Genomic DNA, 20,593 nt, shown 5'->3' with positions numbered 1-20,593 from the left:
GCACCCCGACCTGGACTAGAACCCGGTGTGCTGGCGCCGCAAGGCGGAGGATTAGCCTATTGAGCTGCGGTGCCGGCCCGCTGTTTTCTTTCAATACATTTATTCCTAGAGGGAGCAAGTCCTCAATTTTTTTTTAAAGTGGGTTCTCTTTTTCTTTTCAATGTTCAGTATTTTTCTTTATTATTCTCATAGAAACATGTTGATCAACTGTTAACTTAGAGTCAAGGAAAAGTTTAGCTGTGTTCCGTCACAGTGGATACTGACTGTTGCTGGGACTCTTCGTGAATATTTGCCTTTCCAGTTTTAGAATCCCCCAAGTGTGGAGATTAGCCGTGTAGAGGACTTTGCCCATATGCTGCTTCTTCCTCTTTTCCATTTTTGTTTTATGCTCTCGACAAGTCCTAGATGTATATAACCTACTTTAGCATGCTTTCACTTAGTGGTGTCCAGGATTCAGCCTATTGCCCTCAATGAAGGAGAATCTAGGCAAAATGGATGTGATGGCAGGTCTGTGTACTATCGAAGATTCACTTTTGTTTCTCAGGCAGTGGGCCTCCCCTGGGTTAGCATGCATTGCCTCAGCAATGTATTTTTGGTTGTTACTGGCATTAGGTGAGGCTGTGTGTAAAACAGACTCAGATATTTTCCGCTTTGGTGTGAAACTTCCTGTGAGTTCATTTGTATTGCTTGAAAAAGGGATAAAAGTGTGGAAGAGTGGGCTTCTGATAGTTAAAGTAAATCATTCCTACAACTTCCTTGTGTTTTGGGGATTTCTTGGCTTGTACTGCATATACTACTTGTATTTAATGAAAGAGTAGTGCTGGCTACAATGATGCTGATTCTTTGCAAAGTCAAAGAAAATAGGGAATGCAAACATGGTGCTGCCTTGTCTCACCATCTGCCCTTCTAGTATTCATTGCATATCACTTTGAATTATGAATTGTTAGGAGTAATCTGCATGTGAGAAAGTGGTGTTCTCTCGAGAGAGGAGAAGGTGCCCAGTGTGCCTTATTTGCCCCCTTCCATGATGCAACATCTGTCCAGTATCAAATAGAAATTTGTTGAACTTTCTAGAAAAGGTTGTTCTTCTGCACTTTCTAGTAATACTGCATATTCACTCTGCCTTTACAAAATGTTTCCTTATTTCAGTGGGAATTTAAAAAAAATGTAGAGGCAGTGAACAGATTTTACTGATCTCACCAACATCTCCATTATGTATAATTTTTATCAGTGTTTAATTAGATGAAAATACAGGTATAGAACTATTTTAAAAAGGCTTATGTTCACTTATCAAATTCAAATAAAGCTAGTTAAATTTAATTTTGACAGCTGTCTGTCCAGAAGCTAATTAGTACTTATTTTCTTTTTAGAAAATGGAGTCTACATCTCAATTACCAACAGCTTTAGATATGGATCTGACAATATCACATATTGAATGCCTTCCCAAAGATGTTCTCGTGAAATTTCAAGGCAGAAATAATAGTGAATGTGAGTTTGACTACCACATATTGCAGAGGGAGATACAGCATAGTCCAAAAGTAAAAAATAATGTGGCTGTTGATGAACTTTGTCTGGTGGAAGAAAGAGTATCTGGAGAATGGCAGAGGGGAAGAGTTGTGGAAAAGAAAAATGAACTCTACACAGTGCTCCTCATAGATCGTGGAGAAGAACTAAGAGTAGATAGTACACAGATTTCTTCAGCATGTGCCAGTTTATTTGAGTTGCCACCACGAGTGGTATTTGGTATTTTTGCCAACATACTACCAAGTGGGGAAAAATGGTCTCCTAAGGCTTTAAATTATTTCAAGTCATTAGTGGGAATGCAAGTGCAAGGTTACGTTCAAGCTATTTTGCCTCTGCAAATGATTCTTCTTGAAGTGCCAAAAATTATATCCCAGGCTCTTGAATTACAATTTGGAAGATTTATTGATGAAGATTCATTTCATCTTGTTGTGGAAATGTTGAAAGAATTCCCTCAACAAAGGCCAGATTTGATACAACATAAAAGGCCTGAATTGTCCTTAAGTAATAATGATAGTTTACTTGATATTCAGCACGTTCTGGGTAATTTGCAGCCATCTTTGTCAGTAGGAAGTACTGAAAGTGTGAAGGTATCATCTGCGTTAAGTCCGAGTAAATTTTATTGTCAGTTAATTAGATGGATACCAGAGCTGGAAAACTTGACAGTGTGTATGACTTTGCATTATGATATAATCAGTCAAGAAACCAGCCCCACTTGTGATAATTTTGGACTACTTTGTGTTGCCAAAAGGAGAAATGGGCAGTGGCATAGGGGGATTCTCCAGCAGCTCTTGCCCAGGAACCAAGTGAAAATTTGGTTTATGGATTATGGCAGTAGTGAAGCTATACCTTCAATCCATGTAAAGAAACTTAAACAGGATTTTATTTCAGTACCACTATTTTCTTTCCCATGTTCTCTGACATGTTTACACAGTCCAGATAGAGAAGAAAGAAAATTTCAACTGAGTGTATTTAAACAAGCCCTATTAGGACAGGTAGTGTATGCACATATTGATTGGTTCAATAAGGATGAGCATATGTATTATGTGACATTACAAACTCAAGAGTCTACAATTAATTCTCAGTGTCAGCTGAAGACTGGCACACAAGTAATTTGTCCAGTCTCTGATTCAAATTCCTCCAGTATCTTGCATAAGACAAGTGTATCTGATGTGGACAGCTTTGCAGTTGAGAGTCATTTTGGAAATTGTGAACAGTTGATAGACTCTCTAAACAACAAAGACATTTTTAAAGTAGGCTTTTCTATTAAAACTGTAGAAATGGAGATAGAGGCTACTTACATAGCTTTTGTTGCATATGTATTAAACCCATCAAATTTCTGGGTACGTACTAATGACCATCAGACTGAATTTCAAGATATAATGAAAAATATAAACAAATTTTATGATTTATGTGAAAATGATGAACTGATTCTAAGAAATCCTGAGCCTGGCTTATTTTGTTGTGCTAGATACAGTAAGGACAGACATTTTTACAGAGCTGTCATCACTGAAATTAGTGGTTATAAGATTAATGTTTATTTTTTAGATTATGGAAATACTGATTCCATACCATTTTTTGATGTAAAAATTTTGCTTCCAGAATTTTGTGAGTTGCCTGCCTTAGCCATGTGCTGTTCACTTGCACATGTGTTTCCTATTGAGGATTTATGGGTGAAAGCAGCAATAGATTATTTTAAAAAAATTGTTTTGAATAAAGCTATTTTGCTTCAAGTCATAGCCAAAAAAGATGACAAGTACACTGTAAAGATTCAGAGTATCGAAGCCTCAGAAAATATTGATGTTGTTTCTCTTATGCTACAAGCTGGATATGCAGAATATTGGGAAGTAACACCAGAGTGTTTTCCAAAATCTGTAAGTGAATATTCAATGTTAAGTTTAAAATCTAAAAACCAAGTTAATATTAAAAAAGTTGTATCTGCTCTTCTTGAGGTACCTACATCTAAAATATACCCTTCAGATAAGCTAGAAAAAAATAACTTGTCTTTGTCAAAGTACCCAACTGTTCATGACTCAGATTTAAAAAATTCTTTCACCACCTCTCAGGGCCCTGAATCGTCATGGCCTTATAAAGAATATATGTTTAAACCAGGGACAAGCCTTGAAGTTAAATGTTCTTACTACTGTGGCCCAGATGATTTTTCATGCCAGCTCCAGTGTAAATTAGAAGACCTAAAGTTACTAATGGAACAAATTCAGAATTATTATAGCATCCATTCTGATCCTTATCAAATTGGGCAGATTGCTTGTGTTGCTAAGTATTCCAAAGATGGGAAGTGGTATAGAGCTGCTATTTTGACTCAGGTGTCAAAAAATGAAGTTGATATAATATTTGTTGACTATGGTTACCAAGAAAGAGTTTTAATCAAAGACCTTTGTGCTATTAACCCACGCTTTCTTTTATTAGAAGGCCAAGCCATTAGGTGTTGTCTTAACCATTTAGTTGAGCCCGTTAGTTGTAAATTGTTCCTTTGGACAAGAGAAGCATCCAAAGACTTTGAAAATTTTATTTTTTCATCTGGAGGATTATTGACTTGCATTATCTATGCCTTAGTTTTTATACACCCAAACTGTTTGTGTAATTTAGTGGATTTACAATCACAATCCTCCTTCACTAGTGCAAAAGAATTTCTTATTAGTCGTGGCTCTGCACACTATAGCACATCACCAAAGCCTCTTCCACCTTCAGTTAGTCTTTATAGTTACTATTATTCTTCCTTTAATTTAAAAATTGGAAGTGAAGAAGAAGTATATATATCTCATGTATATAGTCCCAAAAAGTTTTATTGTCAACTTAGTAGAAATAATAAAGATCTAGAGATGTTAGAAACAAAAATCTCAGAAATTATTAACCTCAAAAAATGTCCAAAATATGATTCTAGTAAAATGAGATTGTGCATATCTAAGTATGTAGAGGATGGTCTTTCATATAGAGCACTAGCAATGCCAACAGATTCATCATCTGACTTTCTAGTCTATTTTGTGGACTTTGGAAATAAGCAATTAGTAGAAGAAAATATGCTGAGTGCCATTTCAGATCAGTTTCCAGAGCTGCTGTTTACACCTATGCAAGCCATTAAGTGCTTTCTGTCAGATCTTGGAGATGTGGATATTCCATCAGAAATCAGTGGCTGGTTTGAAGATAGTTTCTTGGGAAAACCATTGAAGGCAGTCATCTTGTCTAGGGAGACAGATGGGCAGCTTGGTATAGAATTGTATGATGGGTGTCAACAGATAAATCAGAAAATTAAAATGTGGCTTCATACTTACAGAAAAAAACAATCTGTCCAAGCACATGGTATGGAGAAGGCTCATAAAATGAGTGAGAATAAGGCACTTGCTGCTTCATTGAAAGATAAAATAGAAAGCAACTATCACCATCATATGATAAATAAAACTAGTCTAGTAACATATTCTGATAACAAAATAGATCAGGTAATGCAGCCAAATAGTGTGCATGCTAGGTTTTTGAAACCGCCCGTTTGCTATAAAATTGAAACTATGTCCAGAAACAAAATGAAGAAATCTTTGAATGATGGACTTAAAAATAAAGGTATAAAAATTGTCCCTGGATCTGCACATATTATTGATGAAACTGATGTGGGACAAAAATCGGTAAAGGTTGTGTCATCATCTTTTATCAGAGAGTTGAATCAGGCAGCCTCACAAAACTTATGTAGCCTTGTTAGACCACAGATCAAAGACCTTCCTCAGCCTCACATTTACGTAAATTCCAAAGTTAAGGGATATGTGTCTAATATCAGTAATCCAGCAAGTTTCCATGTTCAGCTTGCTCAAAATGAAAGCTTGATCATCAGACTTGCAGATGCTCTAAATGAAAGAAGAACAAATAGAGGGAAGAAGAGAAAATCGGTCAAACCTTTGGTGGGAGATCTGGTGGTTGCAGAATACTCTGGTGACAATGCTATTTATAGAGCAGTTATTAAAAAAATCTTGCCAGCTAATTCTTTTGAAGTGGAATTTATTGACTATGGTAATACTTCAGTAGTACACATATCTAAAATTTATGAACTTAAGAGAGAATTCTTAGCTATTCCTCCCCTAGGAATCCATTCCTTTCTTAGTGGAGTAAAATGGAATGAGCCTGATGAAATTTGGGACAGCAAAACTGTGGACTATTTCGCCTCAAGAGTGAATAACAGAATCATTTCTTGTGAATTTTTGAAAAAATGTGAGCAGAAATGGGAAGTAAATATAATTTGTGATGAAAAATGCGTCATCAATGAACTACTGAAATGGACAGCGTGTTCAAAACTACAGAAGACAGTTTTGCCTGTGCCTCAGATTGTCTCTCAGAAGGTGAACCCTGGGGATAATAATGAAACGAAGAAAGGAAGATCAAATGAATGTGCAGGTTCTGTGATCCCTCAACCATCCTGCCAACAGCCGGTTCAAATTCCCTTTGAAGAGTTAAAACCTGGGCAACTTGAAAAAGCTGAAATACTTTATGTCTCAAAAAGTGGAAGATTTTATGTGAAGTTATCCAAAAATAAAAAAATATTTTCAGATTTAACTGTGTTAATTACAAAAGAAGAAAATAACCCTTTTTTATCAATACAAAATATTGAAAAAGGCTTGGAATGCTTGGCAAAATCTAAGAAATCCTTGAAGTGGTACCGATCAAAAGTAGAAGAAAAGTATGTTGATGAAAAGGTGCTTGTTTTCTTAGTAGACAGTGGTAGGTATGAAATAGTGCCTTCATACAATACCAAGGCGCTCAGTGATGAAATCAGAAATATTCCAAGACAAGCTGTGCCTTGTAAGTGGATTTGGTTTGAAAATTCTAAGAACATACAGTTTGAGTCCACTATGTTTTTATTTGCTCATTTGGAAATAAAAATTCTTTTTCTGAAATATTCGGACTCTGCTTGGGAAGTAGAAATTTTGATAGATGGCATTTTGCTTTTGGAATATGTAAACCTGAATACTGCTCAGGTTGAAGAAAACAAACATCGCACTTCAGGAATTGTGTTCAACACAGAATCGCAAACTTCTGAGTCATCATGTGCGATAAGATCATTTACCTGGGCACAACTTCAGAATGGTAGACAATATTCTGGTATTGCTACTGCTGTTACTGATCCAACAGACTTCTGTGTTCAGCTAGAAGATTTTTTTGACACAATGAAATGTATCTTTATGTTGCTTTCTGATCTACCAGAAACATTACCAAGCTTGCCTCCAGAGCACATAATTCCTGGTTGTACTTGTTTGTTCAAATATGAATTGGAAGATCAGTGGACTAGAGTCGAAATCTGTGCTGTGTCTGATAGGTCTTTACATCTTATGTTGATTGACTATGGGCTTTCTGTTTATATACCTTATTCAGATACAATACATCTTAAAGTTGTTCCTGAGGAACTTTTGAATTTGCCAAGGCTAAGTTATCCATGTATCTTACATGGCATCTTACCTGCTAAAAGCAGACACTGGGATGATGAAGCCCGAAGGTTTTGTCAAGATTACCTAAGTAAACCAGGCCTAGTTTTTCAGCTAAGAGAATATAGTTTTCAAACAAAACTGAAAGTAGATGTCATTCATGAGGAAAACAGTTTGGCAGATCTATTAGTTGCATCTGGTCTCGCAGTGTATTCTAAAGATTCAGCTAATATTGATGCAGTTACTGCTACTGAATCTACTGAAATCCAATATAAATTCCAGACTGATGTTATTTGCCCATCGTTAGATAAAAATCATTTTGAAGGAGAAAATATAAATTGTATATGCACTGAGAAACAAAAACTGAGAAAACAGAAACTGACAAAGAGGAAAGACACGTATAATAGCCTTTTAAGGAAAAGTCATGTTAGTAAAAGATTACATTTTCGGAATTTTACCGTGAGAAAAGAAGGTGGTTGTGAGAACTATAATCCCCAAAGTGCCATCCCGTTTGATGCATGTGCAGCTGCTGCATTTTGGATGCTGCCGGATAGCTCGAAGCCTAACACCAGTTGCTTTGAAAACACCTTTGCAAAACTACCAAGTGAAGGAATGCAGGAAGATAGTAGCGCAGTGGACTTGAGGACAACAGTAGAAGTGTTGCATGTTAAAGAAAAAATTACGTCAGAAGAACATTTAAAAGGTAAGTGGCTGTTTTTTTAAAGTTGATTTTTTTTCCTGTTGATTCTTTAAAGTTTTTCATGTAGTGAACTTCTCCAAACTGAAAATATACTAAAGCTTACTATAAAATCTGAACAAATTAATAAACTGGGAAAGATCACTTGGATCATAAAATGTTTATCATTACCCTTTCAGAATATAGCAAAATAGAGAGATTTAACCACACATGCATAGGAACATTTTAAAAATAACTTCCAAGGTTTCACCAGACTGTTGAGGTTTATAGATTTCAGATTAATAAATCTTATTAGTGAGCTTCCTGGGCTCATTTGAAGGATCCATTTTCTGTTATATCAATTTCATAATTCATGTTGCAGATGAAATATATCTTAATTCATTTTGTTTGTATTTCTAGCTAAATTTATAAAATACGATGTATTTTCTCCTAAACTTGTTACATGTCAAGGTTATCTTAAATATTGTTAAATTTTAATATTTTATGCACTGTAGGATTGTCTGATTTTGCTTTGTACATTATATTCATTTTGTGTGGCTTAGTTGAGGATTTTGTAGGCTACAAATTATGACTAAAATATGTTCTGACTTTATAAATATAACTAGTATTCCATATTATCACAAGCATCATAGCTAATTACAGTCCTTTTAGTAAATGAATGTCTTTTCTTTAGTACTTGTTCAAAAGTATTTCATATGTATTCATATTTAGATGTTTTATAGTAAACTGATAAATGCTTTAAATTTGGCCTCTTTTTTTCCCTAACTTTTGCATCTTTCATTATTTTAACAGCAGTTCTGGTAGTAATGGAAGCAGCTATTAAGTTTTGAGTGCTTACTGTTTTTCAGGAACTGTGCTAAGAGTTTTATATTTATTACATAGTGCTTACCAAACTCTATGATGTGGGTTGATATTGAAGTTTAAATGGAGCTCAATAACTAGTACCCTACTTTGCCTGAGTTCTAAGTCACGTTAGAGGGAGCAAGTATAAAGAAAGTTGTTGAGCAAAGTGTCACATTTCTAAAATAGAGCAAAAATAATAAGAATGTGGCTTATGTTCATGGGCAAATGGGCTTACCAGTACTGAATTAGGAATTATTTAGACTTACATAAATGCAGGTGTGTATTCATATTGGGGCTTACCCATGTAAAACTTATAGCTTGAGTTCTACTATCCAAAAAAGAAATAGATGAGAATGAGGCTAATCTAACATACTTTTCTCCTTCCAAATGGTCCTATTAGATTGCAGCTATTCCTGGAAGCACGAGTAAGGGAGAAAAGAGACCAAATGTGTTATGCTAGGAGAGGAATGTGCTAGCCACGAGGAATGGGGAAGAAGCATCTCCCTGACAGTTGCTATCATGTTAGGGATGAAGCTCAGGGACATATCTTACTCATGGATATAAATCTCGTAATGGGGCTAAGGTTTTAAAAACCAGTTGTCTCTTTCTTATTATGTAAACTGCCTTTTGAAAAGTACTTGGAATGCTAGAGGAAGAGTTTTCCATAAACTTTTGACCACCAAACCATACATTGTGCACCTCGTATAATTTCTTTATTGTTCCTCTATTTGTGTGTATTTCTACTTTCTTTGTCTTTAAAGAGAAAATTTATGAATTTTATGAAATTGTGAAATTTTATGACATGTCTAAGAACTCACTTTTGGTCCCAATCTCCATATTCTAGCGCTCCTAGCACCAAATAAATCATAAATGAATTAAAGTGAAAGTAGCTATTAGAAAAGCAGTTAGAGGGGATGGCGCTGTGGCATAGCACGTAAAGCCGCCTCCTGCAGTGCTGACATCCCATATAGGTGCCAGTGTGAGTCCCAGCTGCTCTACTTCTGATCCAGCTCTCTGCTATGGCCTGGGAAAGCAGTAGAAGATGGCCCAAGTCCTTGGGCCCCTGCACCTGCGTGGGAGACCCGGCGGAATCTCCTGGCTTCGGATCAGCACAGCTCTGGCCATTGTGGCCAATTGGGTAGTGAAACAGCAGATGGAAGACCTCTCTCTCTCTTTGTGCCTCTCTTTCTTTCTCTGTGTAACTGACTTTCAAATAAAATAAATCTTAAAAGCAGTTAGAGAATCAAACATTAAATTTGCTTCCAAAAATACTGAATTTCCCATTTACAGAAAAATCTGATTGATATATTTTTTAAATTTTTATTTATTTTTTTGACAGAGTGGATAGTGAGAGAGAGAGACAGAGAGAAAGGTCTTCCTTTTGCCGTTGGTTCACCCTCCAATGGCCACTGTGGCCAGCGCGCTGCGGCTGGCGTACTGCGCTGATCCGATGGCAGGAGCCAGGTACTTATCCTGGTCTCCCATGGGGTGCAGGGCCCAAGCACTTGGGCCATCCTCCACTGCACTCCCGGACCACAGCAGAGAGCTGGACTGGAAGAGGGGCAACCGGGACAGAATCCGGCGCCCCAACCGGGACTAGAACCCAGTGTGCCGGCGCCGCTAGGCGGAGGATTAGCCTAGTGAGCTGCAGTGCCGGCTGATTTTGATATATTTTAAGAACATGATTTCATAGATTGTTTATATACTTGCTGTAACAATAATTTTAAAACAAAATAAGAAAACACAAAAGTTATATAGCTCCTACCATCTTTATTGTTCCTTCAAGGACTGTAGTGGTTCTTGCTGTTGCTACTATTACTCTATGCAGGTTTTCAGAGTCTAGCGAAATTTACTGTAGCCATTTCTTTAGATTGAAGACCTCAGTATTTGAAGCTCTCCTGCTTAGTTAAAAATATAGAAAAGAGTCTTTAATATAGTGCTTTCCAACCTGAGTTTTGCATTGGAATTAACAAAGGAAGCTTTATATAATTTGGGGCAGACATTATATTTTGTGGTTAAGATGCTCATGTTCCATATCAGAGTACTTTTGGTACCATACCGAACTCTGGTTCCTGACTCCAGCTTCCTGCTAATGCAGACCCGAGGTTATAGCTCAAGTAACTGGATTCCTGCCACCCTGTGAGAAAGACTTGAGTTCCCAGCTTTGGCATCTGGGACGTGAATTAGCCAGTGGGGGAGCATGGTTGATGTCTGTCTTCCTCTCTTTCTTTGACAAATAATTTAAAATATTCTGATTATTGGATACCTCTTTCAGATATTAAATTTTAATTTATCAAGGGCATGGTTTTGCCATTTTTTAAATTAAATAATTTATAACTTATTTTTTAAGAGGTAGAAAGAATACGCTCTCAGGGTTAGCAGGAAGCTGGAGTCAAGAGCCAGAGCCAGACACTTAACCAAGGTACTCTGATGTGGGATGCACACATCTTTCTCTTTTCCTTCCTCTTCCCTCTCTTCCCTCTTTCCTCTTCCTAATTGAAAGGCAGAGTTACCGGGAGGCAGAGGGGGGGAGAGAGGTCTTTCGTCTGTTGGTTCACTCCCCAAATGGGCCAATCTGAACCCAAGAGCTGACAACTTCAGGTCTCCCACACAGGTGCCGGGGCCCAAGGACTTGGTCCACACAGGTGCCGGGGCCCAAGGACTTGGTCCATCTTTTACCGCTTTCCCAGGCCATAGCGGAGAAGCTGGATCAGGAGTGGAGCAGCTAGGACTCAAACTGGTACCCATATGAGATGCTGGCACTCCAGACTAAGGCTTTCCACACTGTGCCACAGTGCCAGCCCCGGGATGCACACGTCTTAACTTCTAGACCAATGCTTGCCCAACCATTAGAATATTGGTCATTGAGTGATTTGTTTTTAAAGATTTATTTTTATTTATTTGAAAGACAGAGAGGTAGAGACAGAGGTCTTCCATCTGCTGGTTCACTCCTCAGATGGCCTCAACAGCTGTAGCTGCGCCTATTGGGAGCCAGGAGCCAGGAGCTTTTTCCGGGTCTCCCATGTGAGTGCAGGGGCCCAAGGACTTGGGCCATCTTCTACTGCTTTCCCAGGCCACAGCAGAGAGCTGGATCAGAAGAGGAGCAGCTGAGACTAGAACCGGCACCCATATGGGGTGCTTGCGCTTCAGGCTGGGGCATTAACCTGCTACACCACAGCACTGGCCCAAGTGATTTTAATGTATAGGCAATTTTGAGAATCACTGATCTAGACACTATTGTGCATAACTTCCTGAATTATTTTATGAGAGAAAAATAATTATTTTGGACTTCCTTTGTGAAAGGTTTTAAATCTATTCTATATTCAGAGTGTAGATTTTACTAATAGTGTGTTGTACTTCTGGGCCAAAATTTATTCAGAATAAATGTAATAGTAAGCATATCATCATTCTAGAAATGTCCTAGATTTATTATGTATTTCTTTTGTCCATGTATTCCTGTAATTATAGAAATTGCTTCCTTTTCATTGAAAAAATTGGCTTAACTTTCCCATAGGTTTTCTTTTTTTTTTTTTAAAGATTCATTTTATTTATTTGAAAGATAGAGTTAGAGAGGTAGAGACAGAGAGAGGTCTTCCATCTGCTGGTTCACTCCCTAGATGGCTGCAATGGACAGAGCTGCACCGATCCGAAGCCAGGAGCCAGGAGCTTCTTCCGGGTCTCCCATGTGGGTGCAAGGGCCTATGGACTTGTGCCATCTTCTACTGCTTTCCCAGGCCATAGCAGAGAGCTGGATCGGAAGAGGAGCAGCTGGGACTAGAACTGGCATCCATATGGGATGCTGGTGCTTCAGGCCAGGGCTTTAACCTGCTGCACCACCGCACCAGCCCCCCATAGTTTTATAACATTTCAGTAATTAAATATTTAAGGTAATAATTTTATTCAAAGACTATTTTTTGAATAAAACTTGCCTCTAGTCTTTTTTTTTTTCAGATTTTCTTCTTTTTAATTGCTTGTTTGTGTGTATTTATGTGATTGTTCTTGACCTGACGTTTTAATAGAGGTAGTTAGAACTAGAAGAATGTAGCCATTAAAAAGGACAAACTTATCTGGTCACTTTTTAAAAATTTAAACTTACCTTAAAATTTTTTAGGTAATATTTTCAGTTTACATTATATTCAAAGGTTTAATGCTCCACTAAATAAATAAATCAAACAAAAAGCAAAAAGACCATAGTTCAGTAGGAACACAGGCAAGAGCCAAAAACAACAATCAAATGAAAAGATGTCAACATCATTTCTATAGTGAATGTCAAGATAGCCACAGAGCCTCATGTAACTTCTAACAATTTGCCTGGCAAAGATTCTAAGTGGCAAAACACTGCAACAAAACTGATACACACAGGCATTTTTTCTTTTTTTTTTTTATAGTTTTTAATAGCTCCCATATATAAAGGAGAACCTGTAGAATTTGTTTCTGTGTCCGGCTTATTTCATTCAAAATGATGTCCTCCAGCTGTAGCCATTTGATGCATGTGAAAGAATTCCATTATTTAAAGATTTCAGAGTAATATTCCATTGTGTGTGTGTGTGTGTGTGTATGTACCACATTGTTTTTATCCATCTGACGCTGGGCACTCTGGTTGGTTCCATATTTTGGCTACTGTGAACAGTGCTGCTGTAAATGTGGTGGTGCAGGTATCTCTTTGATAATTTGTTCATGTCTTTTGGGTATATACCCTAGTAGCGGGATTGCTGGATTAAATGGCAAGTTTCTCCATAGTTTTAAAGAAATCTCCATACTGTTCTCCACACTGACTGAAATAATTTACATTCCTATCAACAGTGTGAAGAGTTCTCCTTTTTCCACATCCTTGCCAGCATCTGTTACTCTGTCTTTTGGATAACAGCCATTCCAGCAGGGGTTTGGTGTACCTTGTTGTGGTTTTGATTTACATTTCCCTGATGGCTAGTGATGTTGAGCATTTTTTCATGTATTTGTTGGTCACTTTTTTGGTAATAAGGCAGAGCCCGATGGAGGTGTGTGTCTACCCTCCTGCAGTTTGTTTAACTGGGGATGCTTTTGAAGATGTGTAATGGCAGCCTAATTTTAGAGAAAAGTTTTGACGGTGTAAATTTGATGTTTGATATCTAGGCATACAAAGGGAAATGGCTGATAGACATGCAAAACGTTGGAGTAAACATTGAGAATAAGACTACTGTGTAATACGCCTGTGAGTCACTCACGTGGGATGGCAGTCAAGTATGGGAATTGAAGCCCCGCTTCCTGAGTTTGACTACTTACTGCATCTGTTAATTGTAAAATTGTGGGCACACTTTTTTTTTAACTTCTCTGTGCCTCATTTTCTTCATCTGTGAAATGGAGACCATCACAGTAACCATACCATTGGCTACTTGTAAGGATTAAATACGTTAAAGTACAAAACAGATACACAAGACACATAAGACGTTTTCATTGGTACCTGGTACATAATAAATGCTCACTAACTTAGAAAATCATCGTAACCAAGCTATTCTGTTTTGGAGGTGTTTTGTAAAATACTAAACTAATACAATTTCTTCTGCTATGCAAGAAACTGAAATATTTAGAATGAGATTCACGCATATATCTTTAGTTGTAGTGGTTACTTTCATGGTTAAATTTCTATTCTGAAGATAGGATTTATGATTGACAATTATAATTCTAGAAAAAACAGGTTGTATATTTCAAATGTTACATATTGGTAAATGATTAAGAACAGATGCTTTTAATTGTTGCATATACTTATATAATTAAATGTGTAACTTGTTTATGCCTTATTTTGTTCTTTACCTTTTATGTTGTGACTTAATTTTTAAGTAAAAAAAATTCTGTTCATAGTAGGGATTTTTTTTTTTTGACAGGCAGAGTGGATAGTGAGAGAGAGAGACAGAGAGAAAGGTCTTCCTTTGCCATTGGTTCACCCTCCAATGGCCGCACCGCGCTGATCCGAAACCAGGAGCCAGGCGCTTCTCCTGATCTCCATGCGGGTGCAGGACCCAAGGACTTGGGCCATCCTCCACTGCACTCCCGGGCCACAGCAGTGAGCTGGCCTTGAAGAGGGGCAGCTGGGACAGAGTTTGGCGCCCTGACGACCAGGATTAGAACCAGGATTAGAACCCGGTGTGCTGGCGCCTCAGGTGGAGGATTAGCCTAGTGAGCCGCGGTGCTGGCCCATAGTAGGGATTTTAAAACTTAAGTCCTGGGTAACTTTCAGTGAGACCCGTAATACTTAGAAAAATATATTACTGAAAATTAATTTTTTTATTTTTTCAAAAGAGAAATAAAACCTCAGATTATGTATGCATGAGTTTGGCACCACTTGATACCTAAGCTACCCAGTAATTATCAATTTTAGGTGCTTCAAATCTAGAATAGAATATTCAAATCATAGAATCTAGAATTTAGAATCAAATCTAGGGTATCAAATCTAGAATCAAATCTAGAATAGAAAGATTCAAATCATAGAATAGAAGTGGTCAGCATGGATTGGCTGCTTGTAATAAGAACATGACAGAAGTCTGGATTGTTCAGCCCTTCCTCAGCAGATAGTGGATGCTGGAGACATTTCTAGGACATGCACTGCTCTGATTTCCATGGGATTATGTAGGCAATGCAGTTGAACAACACAAGTATGTTGAAAATATTTTACTTGATGCACTGTTCTTTGTCATTTCAAAGACCAACAGATAGCATTTTACCACTGCCCTCTGACGTTTTTCAGGAATCTTTCCCAAGATCTTTGTTACTTCTTTGTAGACTTAACTACAAAATTGTGTTCACCAGAAAATACAGGTGATTCTAAGACTGATGTTTTTAAAATAGTGAGAAAGAGGTGTTACAAAATCTCATTTTCTGTGTCTTTAGCTCATACTGTGGTATTCTTCATGGTATTTTGTTCATTTTATTTTGTATACTTATATATATCTTTAGGTTGATTTTGTATCTTTGGTGATTTACTAATTGTGATATTTGTGACATTAAAGAACGCTATTATCCAGTGAGTGGGGAAATCAGTATTTTTCATAGCATTGACTTCTGAATTGGAATTTATCTTGGAAGTAAACAGTAATTATGCAAGTTCAAAGTTAGATCCATAAAATTACAGAAGTGCTCTTAATGGTCAATATAAGCCAAGTAGTTAGGAATAACTAGATAAAGTTTTGTAACTTAAAGTATATTTGGGAAAACTTTGAAAATTCCTAATCAAACTGGGTACACTTGAGTATATCATTATCTGCATATTTATATTAAACATGTTGATGTAGTCTTTTTTTTTTTTTTTTTTGCTATGTGTGGTTGGTAATTTCCAGAAATAGTTTTTCATTAATACACATTAAGACTGGGAAAATTTATGTGTTTTTAAATAAATGGTTAATCTAAAGTTTGTAAATATTTTCGAGCATTTAACATTGGCTCTTTCTGAATCTCTGTTTCTTTCCCACTCTGACTCGGCCAGACTCTGCTAGATTGCGAAGGTGGCTGTCTGTGATTATGAAGACTGTTTCCTTTGGAAAGGCAGTTTATTTTACAGACTTTTATTGTGCTGTGTCACTGGGTGTTTTTACTCTTTTATTTTGTTACTATAAGTATGGCAAATTTAATGATGTGGGTTAAATAAATTTGAATGGTAAAGTAAGATTACATACAATTTATTTTGGAAGCATACCAGTTCAGTGAAGGTCCTCATTCTCCTTTAGTTTTTCTGAGTTGTTTCAACTTCAGTTGCAAGTATTGATGCTTCACATTTTAGGTTTGGCAATGGCCAAAAATGGAAAAAATGAAAAATTTATTTAGAGCATTTAAATAGTTAGGTACTATATAAAATTATATTCTTAGAAGCTGACATTTCAGTTGATGCCTAATTGATTTGAATTATTAAAATGTCTCAAAGTTTGATTGTTAAATTGTGCCTTTTAAATGTATTTTCTTTTTAATTTTTCTGTCCATAAAAGTATATTTTCAAAGCTGTATAAAATGGCTTATCATATGTTGAAGGGTATGATTTATTGAAAACAGTTAAAAACATTTATGTTTAAAAGTTTTCACATCATTATATTTTTCCAGGCTTTCTTTTGATATGAAATTTGACATTCAAATCCAAATTGTTAAAGACAAATTACTTAACCATTTATATTTTCTTAGCATAACCACTTTGATTCTTTATTCTATGTAAGAAGCAGGGTTAGTTAAATTTCAGTGTTTCTGATATTTAACTTTTCAAAGTGTGTAACTAGACTTAATATAAAATTTTCTGATTTTCTAGAAGAATATTGCATTTTAATATTTAAAAAAGCTTGTAATACTGTATATACTTATGTATATTCAAAACATGATTTTGTTTCATGTATTGAATATTTTGAGATAAAATTTGTTTGCAATAAAATATTTCAAATATACTTCCCTAAAGAAAGTCTGCAGTTGTTTTAAAAAGCTAATATGTCATACATTGGAAAAAAATCATAGTACGAGCTTATTGTGATGAAACATTTAATTCAGTTTGAAATTCCCCTGACCAAAGACTTAAATACTCATCCCATGTTTTCTCTTAATTTAAAATTCCTTTTATAATTCCTCCAGGACAGAGTTCTTTTTTTGTTTTGTTTTGTTTTTTCTTTTTTTTTTTTTATCTTTTATTTAATGAATATAAATTTCCAAAGTACGACTCATGGATTACAATGGCTTCCCCCCAATACCGTCCCTCCCACCCACAGCCCTCCCCTTTCCCACTCCCTCTCCCCTTCCATTCACACCAAGATTCATTTTCGATTATCTTAATATACAGAAGATCAGCTTAGTATACCTTAAGTAAGGATTTCAACAGTTTGCTCCCACACAGAAACATAAAGTGAAAAATAATAGATGATTTTTTTTTAAATTATGATGAAATCAGATCAGACCTATTGTCATGTTTAATCCCAGTGAGAGTCAAGTTGGGAATTGATAATTTTTTTTTTTTTTTACAGAAGATCAGTTTAGTGTACATTAAGTAAAGATTTCAATCGTTTGCACCCCCATAGAAACACAAAGTGAAATATACTGTTTGAGTACTCGTTATAGCATTAAGCCTCAATGTACAGCACATTAAGGACAGAGATCCTACATGAGGAGTAAGTGCACAGTGACTCCTGTTGTTGACTTTACAAATTGACACTCCTGTTTATGGCATCAGTAATCTCCCTATGCACCAGTCATGAGTTTCCAAGGCTATGGAAGCCCCTTGAGTTCTCCGACTCTTATCTTGTTTAGACACGGTCATAGTCAAAGTGGAGGTTCTCTCCTCCCTTCAGAGAAAGGCACCTCCCTCTTTGAAGACCTGTTCTTTCCACTGGGATCTCACTCACAGAGATCTTTTTGCCAGAGTGTCTTGGCTTTCCATGCCTGAAATACTCTCATGGGCTTTTCAGCCAGATCCGAGTGCCTTTAGGGCTGATTCTGAGGCCAGAGTGCTATTTAGGACATCCGCCATTCTATGAGTCTGCTGAGTATCTCACTTCCCATGTTGGATCACTCTCCCCTTTATTTATTCTATTGGTTAGTGTTAGCAGGTACTAGACTTGTTTATGTGCTCCCTTTGACTCTTAGTCCTTTCATTATGATCAATTGTGAACTGAAATTGATCACTTGGAATAGTGAGATGGCATTGGCACATGCCACCTTGATGGGATTGAACTGGAATCCCCTGGTATGTTTCCAACTCTACCAATTGGGGCAAGTCAGCCCAAGCATGCCCCGAATTATACATCTCTTCCCTCTCTTATTCCCACTCTTATGTTTAACAGGGATCACATTTCAGTTAATTTTCAACACTTAAGAATAACTGTGTGATAATTACAGAATTAAACCAGTCATATTAAGTAGAAGAGACAAAAAAATACTAAGAGGGATAATGTATTAAGTTGTCCATTAACAGTCAGGGCTATGCTGATCAAGTCACCATTTCTCATAGTGTCCATTTCACTTCAGGAGGTTTCCTTTTTGGTGTTCAGTCAGTTGTCACCGATCAGGGAGAACATATGGTATTTGTCCCTTTGGGACTGGCTTACTTCACTCAGCATGATGTGTTCCAGATTCCTCCATTTTGTTGCAAATGACTGGATTTCGTTGTTTCTTACTGCAGTATAGTATTCTAAAGAGTACATATCCCATAATTTCTTTATCCAGTCTACTGTTGATGGGCATTTAGGTTGGTTCCAGGTCTTGGCTATTGTGAATTGTGCTGCAATAAACATTAGGCTGCAGACCGCTTTTTTGTTTGTCAATTTAAACTCCTTTGGGTAAACTCCAAGGAGTGGGATGGCTGGGTCGAACGGTAGGGTTATATTCAGGTTTCTGAGGAATCTCCAGACTGATTTCCATAGTGGCTTGACCAGTTTGCATTCCCACCAACAGTGGGTTAGTGTCCCTTTTTCCCCACATCCTCGCCAGCATCTGTTGTTGGTAGATTTCTGTATGTGAGCCATTCTAACCGGGGTGAGGTGAAACCTCATTGTGGTTTTGATTTGCATTTCCCTGATTGCTAGTGACCTTGAACATTTTTTCATGTGCCTGTTGGCCATTTGGATTTCCTCTTTTGAAAAATGTCTATTGAGGTCCTTGGCCCATCTCTTAAGTGGGTTGTTGGTTTTGTTTTTGTGGAGTTTCTTGATCTCTTTGTAGATTCTGGTTATTAACCCTTTATCTGTTGCATAGTTTGCAAATATTTTTTCCCATTCTGTCGGTTGTCTCTTCACTCTCCTGACTGTTTCTTTTGCAGTACAGAAACTTCTCAATTTGATGCAATCCCAATAGTTAATTTTGGCTTTGACTGCCTGTGCCTCCCGGGTCTTTTCCAGAAATTCTTTGCCTGTGCCAATATCTTGAAGGGTTTCTCCAATGTTCTCTAATAACTTAATGGTGTCAGGACGTAGATTTAGGTCTTTAATCCACGTTGAGTGAATTTTTGTGTAAGGTGTAAGGTAGGGGTCTTGCTTCATGCTTCTGCACGTGGAAATCCAGTTTTCCCAGCACCATTTATTGAATAGACTGTCCTTGCTCCAGGAATTAGTTTTAGATCCTTGATCAAATATAAGTTGGCTGTAGATGTTTGGATTGATTTCTGGTGTTTCAATTCTGTTCCACTGGTCTATCCATCTGTTTCTGTACCAGTACCATGCTGTTTTGATTACAACTGCCCTGTAGTATGTCCTGAAATCTGGTATTGTGATGCCTCCGGCTTTGTTTTTGTTGTACAAGATTGCTTTAGCTATTCGAGGTCTCTTGTGCCTCCATATGAATTTCAGCATCATTTTTTCTAGATCTGAGAAGAAGGTCTTTGGTATCTTGATTGGGATTGCATTGAATCTATAAATTGCTTTTGGGAGAATGGACATTTTGATGTTGATTCTTCCAATCCATGAGCATGGAAGATTTTTCCATTTCTTGGTATCCTCTTCTATTTCTTTCTTTAAGATTTTGTAATTTTCATCGTAGAGATCTTTAACGTCCTTGGTTAAGTTTATTCCAAGGTATTTGATTGTTTTTGTAGCTATTGTGAATGGGATTGATCTTAGCAGTTCTTTCTCAGTCATGGCATTGCTTGTGTATACAAAGGCTGTTGATTTTTGTGCATTGATTTTATATCCTGCCACTTTGCCAAACTCCTCTAAGAGTTCCAATAGTCTCTTAGTAGAGTTCTTTGGATCCTCTAAGTACAGAATCATATCGTCTGCAAAGAGGGATAGTTTGACTTCTTCCTTCTTGATTTGTATTCCTTTGATTTCTTTTTCTTGTCTGATGGCTCTGGCTAAAACTTCCAGAACTATGTTAAATAGCAGTGGTGAGAGTGGGCATCCCTGCCTGGTGCCAGATTTCAGTGGAAATGTTTCCAACTTTTCTCCATTCGATAGGATGTTGGCTGTGGGTTTTTTATAAATTGCTTTGATTATATTGAGGAATGTTCCTTCTATACCCAATTTGCTTAGAGTTTTCATCATGAAAGGGTGTTGAATTTTATCAAATGCTTTCTCTGCATCAATTGAGATAATCATATGGTTTTTCTTCTGCAGTCTGTTAATGTGGTGAATCACGTTGATTGATTTGCGAATGTTGAACCATCCCTGCATACCAGGGATGA

At 36.9% G+C, this 20,593-nt stretch overlaps 1 protein-coding gene across 2 annotated transcripts in view; it reads left to right on the top strand.

The window, feature by feature from the left end:
- TDRD15 (tudor domain containing 15) overlaps positions 1-20,593 on the top strand; it is a 99,475-nt gene that overhangs the window by 47,174 nt on the left and 31,708 nt on the right. For both annotated transcript variants that reach the window (XM_089327788.1, XM_070069393.2), the window contains exon 3: positions 1,371-7,644. In XM_089327788.1, the coding sequence (XP_089183914.1) occupies positions 1,371-7,644 (6,274 nt within the window). The remainder of the gene's footprint in view (positions 1-1,370; positions 7,645-20,593) is intronic.

This window comes from Oryctolagus cuniculus, chromosome 2, assembly GCF_051225735.1.
Source record: "Oryctolagus cuniculus isolate XC-2025 breed Fujian yellow rabbit chromosome 2, ASM5122573v1, whole genome shotgun sequence".
NCBI classification, from domain to species: Eukaryota; Metazoa; Chordata; class Mammalia; order Lagomorpha; family Leporidae; genus Oryctolagus; species Oryctolagus cuniculus.
The sequence above is the reverse complement of the archived record's forward strand: the minus strand, read 5'-3'. Positions and strand labels throughout refer to the sequence as shown.